The sequence below is a fragment of the Varroa jacobsoni genome, unplaced genomic scaffold (genome assembly GCF_002532875.2).
Source record: "Varroa jacobsoni isolate VJ856 unplaced genomic scaffold, vjacob_1.0 scaffold_965, whole genome shotgun sequence".
Classification (NCBI taxonomy): domain Eukaryota; kingdom Metazoa; phylum Arthropoda; class Arachnida; order Mesostigmata; family Varroidae; genus Varroa; species Varroa jacobsoni.
In genome coordinates, this window is record NW_019213867.1 from 1 (window position 1) to 9,351 (window position 9,351).

At 37.1% G+C, this 9,351-nt stretch overlaps 1 protein-coding gene across 1 annotated transcript; it reads left to right on the forward strand.

Moving 5' to 3' along the window:
- The first annotated feature begins 4,823 nt into the window (after positions 1-4,823).
- Positions 4,824-8,459, forward strand: LOC111265380 (uncharacterized). The gene is made up of 4 exons (XM_022841980.2): positions 4,824-4,941; positions 5,583-5,794; positions 6,974-7,080; positions 7,518-8,459. Exons 1-4 carry the CDS (start codon positions 4,867-4,869, stop codon positions 7,754-7,756), a joined length of 633 nt encoding a protein of 210 aa, XP_022697715.1. The 5' UTR covers positions 4,824-4,866; the 3' UTR covers positions 7,757-8,459.
- Positions 8,460-9,351: the final 892 nt, after the last annotated feature.

A 9,351-nucleotide genomic window follows, 5' to 3' on the forward strand; every position in this document is an offset into this window, starting at 1 on the left:
CTTCAACGCGGTGAAGAAAACGCAAAGGCTTCAGTGGAGTTGCTTCAGTAAAAATGTCACGTCTTCATCTACAAACATATAAAATCTCAATATTTTGCTTCGATTGGCCTGCTTGCTCTGTGCCTTTTCCTCTTCAGTGAAATCAACTCTGCTTTGATGACACAGTAGCATCAATAGTTGAGAAACCTAGAGCACACTAAATTACCACCGACAGCGAGAATACAATAGACGAATTTGCTTCAACGGAAATCGACGACAACAAATACATAGGTGGGAATTGATGCGGGCTACAGTACAGAATACCGCTGAAGAAACGCGGAGCCGGATTCGTGGTAGTTGCTACACATATATGGCCATAATAATAATAATCTCGCATAATATTACACATTATCATCAGAATCATGCCGTCAGACAGGGCTGGAAAACTATGTAAATGGAAAATTGAAGTCGTAGTACAATCAAAATACTGTTTACATTAAGGAAACTCGTATCTTGTGTAACTGGTAGAGAACAAGGCTGGCCGGAATGAGGTTTTATATTTATATCCTTCGCAAAAGTTACAGTGGAGTCTCCGAGATAACTATATAAGCAAGTGGGCTTAACCTCTCGGTAGCGTGGGCTTGGCATTACCGAAGATATGTCTTCTTCTTTTTCTCCTGCCTCCTCTAAGTTCTATATAGTGTCAGTAAATGTCTTTCTTAGATCTCACTTAGAAGGAGTTTAGGGAAGGCCCACAAATTAGTGTGAAAGACACATATATTTTAAAAAGTCAATTATTAATATTACTTTAAATCAGTAGTTTTTATTCTCAAACCGTCTCTTTTTGTATTAAAATCGATGTTTAAAGACTTTTATCTCCTTTGTTCGGTTTGTAAATAAACAGGACTGGAAAACCCTTCATTTGCTGAGCAATCATTTTTGTCACGTTTGATGTCCGCTGGCGTAAATAGTGGAAAACAACGACGAAACCTGTTTGTCACAGCGGCTACGGCATGATTATTTATATCGATATAGATACTTCCATTATTTCGATTGTTGAATGTAGACAATATATGCGAATTCATTGTTATTTTGTGTTTTTTATCTCCCCCTTTTGTGTAATAGGAGTTTATTCACCAAATTAGCGAAGTACCATTTTTTGACTAAACATGAACTGTGGTGATCACTATTTATGCCCTACACAACCTTCCCCGTTCTATGTTACTGTAAAATAAGATTAAGATAGCCTAGATCCATTCCGTGACTTTATAATACCATTTAACTAACTAAAATAGACCTCACCGTCAAGACGGTAACTCAGCACCTTTGCCCCAACATTGGACAGGAAAGTATTCATTCAGTACCATTGTATTAGTCTATTAAAAATTACTGCTCTTATTATTATTAGTATTAATGAAATTTGCTTGCAGAAGCTGAACAAAGGTAGTCGTCATGGAACGACGTTCCGTGTGAGGGAAGTTAAATACAAACGAGCGATATCACACGTTACTTTTCTACTATTGCAAAGAATAGCCCATCTTTGCATATAAACACGTATTTTTTCGTGGGTCCCTGTTGCAGATTGTACACTTGTGTTATAGTTGCAACAGTTTAATGCTCAAAACTAAGACAAAGGTAATCTGCTTGTCGTTTGCGCCATTCGTCAGCTTCATCATGATAAAAAAAATCAGCGCTGCTTCGATCGAATTCGTTCACGTTACTACGTGATTGACAGTAGTTTGTAGCTCTGTTCCACTAATCTACGGGGAGTTACTGATTCGCATCTTCTAAGTTAGGTAACCACAAGTACAGCAAAGATAAATAGATGACTCCATTACTGTGGAAGTTGACGAGAAAGATTCAGGTATGACTTCAGAGCCGGTTACAGCGACTACGACGCCCACGGTACCACATAGAAGGACAAGGAGGAGCAGAAAGGGGCGCAGGAGGAAGAGAGGGCCATCGTGAATTATCATCACCATCGTAATCATAACCTGGGGGGCTTGGGATCGTGACTATACAACAGCGGAGAATCACCGAATGTTACACGCTTAATCGACAGTGATTCCGTTGAGTAGTGTTGCAAAGCTGTGTAAATACGGTTATGATTTCACATTGTATCGAATACGCCCTGTGCCTTTTTTTCTCGATATTAACCGCTGGGTTACGTAATATGGGGATGCAAACGATAGCTAAAAACGCTATGCACGCTACTTGCCACTAACTGTAGTGAATGAGTATGAAGGAGAGCGAAATTAACGGAATAAAACAAACGAAGTCTAAATAATCTATTAACTCTATTTGTGTTTTGTTCGTTTTCGAAATAGAGATATAATATAGCTATGACAATAGAGGTAACCACGGTTTCTGGTAAAAGTAGGCAAGTTGAACTAATTTCGACAGAAGTTGAGCGTGGTAGTAAATTGTGCTTCCCAAGTCGCAGCACAATGTCAAAAAAAAATTCGAATCACTTGTAAATAATCACAGCAAAGTAATCGAATAGTTCGTTTGCTTAGGCAAGAATAGAAAAAAAGTTATATAAGAAATATTATTTGTTGCAAATCCATGGATCATCTTCTGCTACCATCAAACTCGCTTTCGTAGAAAGTTTTTTGAATTTTCGCAAGAGAACGATGCATCCAAATTTACATGATCTTAAGTTTGTTGCATTATTTTAACTAGAAAAATCATCAACTGTAAAACTTATTTTTTAGCAGACGGGCAATTCAAAGAGAAATCATGTTCTTGAATATCGTATCCGTCCTAGGAACTTCTATAAATGTCTGGCCACTCTGAGTTATTTAGTCTCGTATTAAAATATTCAGAGGTTCTGTATAATTTTAAAAATTTGAGAAACAAATAGTCGACGATTTGCCCCTTTGTATGTAAATTTACAATCGGAATTGCTTTACTCGACTTCGGGTTCCCAATCGACACTTACTGAACGTATCCTCAATCGTCTCGTTGTGCGCCTTAAGGTACAGGCTCTAAACCTCACAGCAATAAGAAAAAATGAATTTTTTTTCTATAAAAATTGTGAAATATATAAAAAAACGCTCGTATAATATGAAAGGTCTATTGTAGCTGATTGAATTAGGACGGTATCCCAATGAGCTCGAAGTTCTATCAATCATGGCGCAGTCGTAATATGTTTGCCCGCTAAACTTAGGGGCACATAAGGTCGTACATAAATTTCGAAATTCAGCGCACACACAGAGTATTTGGAACTCGACTTGGTTGTCTGAATAAATGCTTTCCGAATGTACGGGATATAGTGACTAGAGAATATTTAATTAGAATTAGCTGGCTGTTAAGAATGTAACGTGTTTGAAGATATTTAATACACACTACAGCATAATTATGTTATTTTCAATACCTTTACAAATGTTTTATTGGTCGTACAGTTGCTGCTCGAATCATATTGCTGATGTTTAAGTATGCGTGAGGTCAAAAAAATCATACTATAATTACCGTAGGCACTTTTTTAAAGTAATTTATTGTCACTCTGTGCTACGGTACAAATTTGATAGAGGGTGAACGATCGATGGAAAGAATTACCGCACCGTTAAGATGTATTTTATAATAGCGACACATGAGCGATGTGTCGAGAGGCCAGCCGTTATCTTTTTTCCTTATTCGGCTCAATAACGATTTAGCGCAGCTTCGCAATATAGCTATGACATCCAAGAGGCGGCAAAATAGAGATAACCAGCAGGCTTCTACTGCTACGAATACGGGAGAGTAAATAGAATGAAACGATAATATCAGCAAATATGTTTTTGCCTAACAAAAAGCTTGGCCTCAGATTATCATATATTGTAAACATGAACAGGTGAAAAGAGTAGAATCGCCCGTAAGTCTTGGTAGACAGAGGAGTTGTGCCCCTGCATGTCCACAGCATTACCCCAGTTGATTCGTTTAATTACTTTAGTAGAATACTTATGCGTATAATCAGAAACAAAAATAGAAAAAAAAAAAACAAAAGGCTCAGCTAAAAACCTCTATGTCTTGCTATTCGACAAAGGTGCTATATAAAAGGTGATCGTACTTCCTCCACTGTGTTCGTCCAGTTATGTAGACTAATGCTGAGAAGTATGTGCAGTATGTAATTCAGGCGCTGATTTAAGTTCGCCCGCCCAATGCCATACTTTTATTTTTGAGAATGATTTTACTTTCTGAGGATTAGATTTCTGATCATTTCTGTGACATATTTCCACAATATAAACCCTATGTTATGTATCTAAAAAGAGCGCCGCAGCTACAGCATAAGTTCAATAAAGCAACTACAACACAAAGATGTGCTTAACGGCCGTCTGCCTCAATACGCCACCTAATTATTTTAAGCATCTCTTAGGCTTCATTTTAGCTACCAGGCTACAGCCTGTCTTGTAGACAGTTTCTGCCTTTATTACTGAAAATATTGAAAATGACCGTTTAATGCTAAAATACCATTTCAGCGGATACAGCCTTTTTTAGGGAAGTGTATATGTTGTTTTGTAGTGCAAAAACAAATCTGCATTATTTAAGTTAATGATAAATTCAAATAACTAGAATTTGGCCTTTTTTTAAGATTATCCGTCCTATAGCTGCTAACTTCAAAGATGTAGTTAGCTAAGACTAAAGTTGTAGCGCTATCCATGCTCTTATATTCTGATTTCTAAAATCGTCTAGCCTAGACTCATTCTCAACGCAACGCTTTAGTCGTTCAAATTGCCTATCAAAAACAATTAGATAAATTTGTGTAGCTTCCAAATACGAGTTTATATGATACGATGTGGGCAGAATTAGCTGCGGGACTCTGGTGGTGGATGCTTAATTTGCGTCATTCGCCGCCAAGAGTCAGCCGGTCATCAGCATAATCCTGTAAAATCCCCTTGACAAAACAAAATGTTATTAGTTTTAATACTCCTCATTGCGCCAGCTTTATCTAGGGCTGAAACTACCAAAGGAGAATGTAGCGAGGTATGTCATAATTCCGTGTTTTATTACGAACTTTCAATGTTACGGTGTTGCATTTTTTTTAAGAAAAAATTTAACACAGCTAGTCAAATAATTGAATTACGTGAACTTGATTTACAGGCTTTATAAGTCATTTTTTCTAAGCAATTTAAGGAATAATTCTTTTAGTTATCTCATAAGTTTTTTTCTGGAGGGCTCATGACGGAAGACTAAAACGAATTAAGGAGCTTCTTAAAGATTAAAAAAAAAACATTGAAAATAGGTACACTTGCTTAAATCATTAGTGTCAATGTTGGCGTCTCTAAATTGTTTTAATGTTCGAAAAAAAAATTATTCATTTTATGTATATATAGTCTCATTTTACTAGCGTTCATTGGAAGGAATACACCAAATGTTGTCTCATGCATGGCGAAGCGTGTTTTGATACAAACTTGTCATCCGTGTCGTCTTTTAAAAGTTTCATTTAGCAAGACCGGTCCCATAATACTCCGCTCCTATAGATTACATAAACAAACGAGCCCAAGCCTTTAGTAATGAAAATATTTATATTTCATAAGGTTTGTGGCCAAAATTCATGTTCGGTTCGCATGCGCCCAGAATGGACAAATCGATAACACTGTACTCATGTTTAATTTGGTCGCTAGAACGCGATTTTTCCCGCCTGTGGCCAAGAGCTTCGGCCGTCTTTACAGGATCTGGCTGGGAATGCGACACTGCTTTCTACAGAATTAAGTCGAATGACCATCGTAAGCTTTCTTAATCTGCTTACCGATACGAAGCTCAGGCAGATCTTCCTGGAAGCATTACAAAACTCCATTGAATTAACCGCAAGTTTTTCGCTAAACTCTCTTGAAGGGTATGTAGCAGTTGGTATTAGGTTCACCTAAATTAAATTTTGAGCTTGTCACGGGTGTATGTACGCGATTGCCGTTTCGGATTGGAAAATTCAGATAAAAACAGGATATATTTAAAGGTGTAAACTGAACATATGCGGAAATGTTTCCTCCCAGCAAACGTTGCAAAATTATTGGAAAGCCTCTAAATGTTTTTTCATTCGACTTTATTGACGATAATGACCCAATTATTCCGATTTGAAAAAAAACATCGATTAAGTGAACAGTTCATTTTACAGGCCATCTTACATATAATGCACACAGAAACTGTTAGGCCTGTTCATATTTCCTTTTACAAGGATTTAGTAGAGCTATTCCACAGTTACGAATCACCACCTATATGTTTCGAACCTTTTTTCGTCACTGATGAAGGACAGGCCAAAAAAAGCCAAGCATTCGAGTATCAAGTTATTTAATTTGTACAACAGAACATTTCAACGTTTAGACATTTCACAAATGTGCCTTTCAAAGTTCAAATGTCCAACTGGTTCAGTCAAATAGTTGAATACTTTGATTTTTTCATTTTCTCACTTCTAGATCAATACTTTTCCTCTTTCTAAACTTACACTTTCCCTTTTAACCCCACATTTTCCATAATCCCACAGTGTTTGTTTTTTACCGATTTGATTTGCAAGAGAGGTGTGAAAGGTAGGAACGTACTACCCGGAATGAGTGATCCGAATGAATATTAAAGAATCGTAAAAACGATTAGTGAAATAATACGTTTCTCACAGATAGCGCATGGCGACACCGTTATAAATTCGAGGCCATAAGAATTAATTGTAATCAAAGTACTTTAGCTAATATCCAGGCATTCATAGGGACAGCACTGCTCTTATGCTCGAAGTACAAGAAGGTATTTATGAGGTTGCAAACTGTATGTAGATCCTACACTCAGTGCGGCTACAACCCAATCGGTGAACTTCATTGCTTTCAACTGGAGCGTAAATCGAGATTTACTGATTAAGGCAAAAGCATTGAATCACTTCCTTAAATTGGACTAGAACTAGGATCGTACGAACTTTAAGAGTGAGAAAATCCTTTTAGCAAAGCTGAAGAAGTTTGATTTGCGGTTGGCCTTTAGGTTTTCGATGCAACAATCCTCACTAATCCTAGTAACATGAAAATTTTTCTGTACTTAGGAACCGTGCAAAGCTTCGACGAACAGTTCTTATTGGTCTGCTGGATCTCTCGGATCAGTTCATCAATATCGCGAAACACTTCATGAATGACGATACAATTGCTATCCGTACGTAAGCCTTTCTCTCGTCAAAGCTAATTTGATCCGCAACATAAATATCCTACTTAGGCGCGGGAATAAGAACAGTGGGAAAAGTCACTTTTATAATTTTTTAGAGAACTTTTTCTGAAAAACTGCTCCTCATAATTTAGTTAAAGCAAACTTTGAATGAGCGATGATGGCCTGCACGTTTTGTTGCCAATACACAAGCAAAGGCATAAGAATGATGACGTTGTATATAACTTGATAAATTTAATTTACTTTTGGGGGCACTGGTTAATCTCACGTATAGAATTCACCTGTACCTAGATAACCGAAACGTCAAACCTTTTGCGGGCTTGACTCAATCGATGTTACGAAAAAATTGATTTATAGTATACAAATCGAACTAATTGGCTGAAAATTATTCTATTTCAAAATTGTATGGTAAATATTTCTATATCTAGGAATGTCATCGGTTCTTTGCCGTCTCCAAGACATGTCCCATTCAGCTGAGGAAGTCTTACGCAAGCTAGACAAAACTTCCCTACGCACTTTTGTAGCCTTTACAACAATTGACGCCAGTATTGCGCTGATGGTGCGCTGTTTCGACCCGAAAAAATTCCGCGACGGATGCACTCTATTACTGGATACAAAAAAGTTTGTGATTAAAAACGTTCGAGGAACGGTGGCCAATTTCTCGTGATCGACTTCATTTATATCGTTGTATACAAAAATACCTGCATTTGAAGATTACTGATCCTAGCCGCACGTTACGACACATTTAACTTGAAGAAGACTGAAATTGACTTTTTTTGGAAATTAAAAAACTTGAAGCAAGAAACCTCTGAGGACTTATATTCTGGCCTGGCCTATAGTAGCACTGTGAAGTTGCGTTCGCCGCCGAAGTTCTGCCCAGAACACAGCATGTACACAAGTGAAAATCTATTAAAAAAAAAAAATATATATATATATATATTTTTTTTTTTTTTTTATAATAACTATTGATTTCTGTCCTTAAAGCATATAACTGAGCGTACATAAAACGTACCCAATTTTCTACCTCTTTCGTTTGTTACATTGTAGAGTCGTTATCGTCATGGTGGAGAAATAGTGATGCGAGGCAGTGTGTTTATTCCTATCTTATTATAGTTATCTATGTGGGGCATAGTAGCGCTTAATCCAGAGACTTCATATAAGTTGATACAAATGCGATGACTATCTTTTTAATCTCACAGACAATTTGCATGTGAATAAGGTAACCTTATTTTCGTTACATTTCGAAGCCGCCGCCTCCTTATAAGTCACTACTACGTGAAACATTTGTAGTGAATTCGTAAGCGGAAACCCACATCAACAGAAACATATTTTGATCTCGAAACAAAAATCTTGATAAAGCATAGCATAAAAGTAACACGAATGGTCTACTATACATATACATGCCTTTTTTTTTTTAGCTATCCAGTGAAGATATTTTTATCGATACGAATCACCAATATTCTCTCAATACATGTACATTTTTAGTTTTTAATTCTTTTGATGCCCATTTACATGAGAAAACCAAACTACTATATTGCGTTGCGATTAGTGTTTCAGCATATAGGGAGTGAAGAAAATAATATGAAATATATTCGAGCTCAACTTAACAAGTTACTGCAGCGACAACAACTCGTCGTTTCTGATTTGCCACTCCTTTCCCTTTTAAAACGATCGCCGTCTGTTCCACATTCCGTCGGGCAATTGGCGTCGTCATCAGAGATTTGAAATAGTCGTTTGTTTTCGTTATACAATACACATCAATATGTAGGATGGAGGAAGACAGGGAGGCAAAAACGACAATATCCTATTATTCTCATTTGCCCTTTCTCTCGTGGCATACTCCTTCATTACAAATCGTACTTCATATAATCGCACCTATTAGGGCGCTATTAGGGCAATCGTTTAGTGGAAGTTGCTGAGTAAAGCTCTGATCTTCGGGTTCTGCATGAACATAAATATGGCACTTTAACGATTCTCGTTTATTTCGCCTGATTACTCAATATGCTTTCATTAGATCGTTTTGTCTGTGATACGACTAGCCCCTATGTGTATGCGGACAAGGATGTAAATTGTACGGTAACATACTTGTGTAAAAGTGCGAGGTTGTTACCAAAAACGCTTTTTTCGAGGTATAATGAGCACCATGATATGGTAACAGTTGCGCTGATTTGTCGGTTTATGCGAGCTGTCAACAAAATAGGATAGCGAAACTAAATAACAATCGATAAATCAATTGCTAAATGCTTTTGCGGACAGAGAGAA

Coding starts and splice junctions, on each gene's coding strand:
- LOC111265380 (XM_022841980.2), top strand. CDS start 4,867: ATGTTATTAGTTTTAATACTCCTCATTGCGCCAGCTTTATCTAGGGCT. Junction 5,795..6,973: donor TCGCTAAACTCTCTTGAAGG/GTATGTAGCAGT, acceptor TTCTGTACTTAG/GAACCGTGCAAAGCTTCGAC. Junction 7,081..7,517: donor TGACGATACAATTGCTATCC/GTACGTAAGCCT, acceptor TTCTATATCTAG/GAATGTCATCGGTTCTTTGC.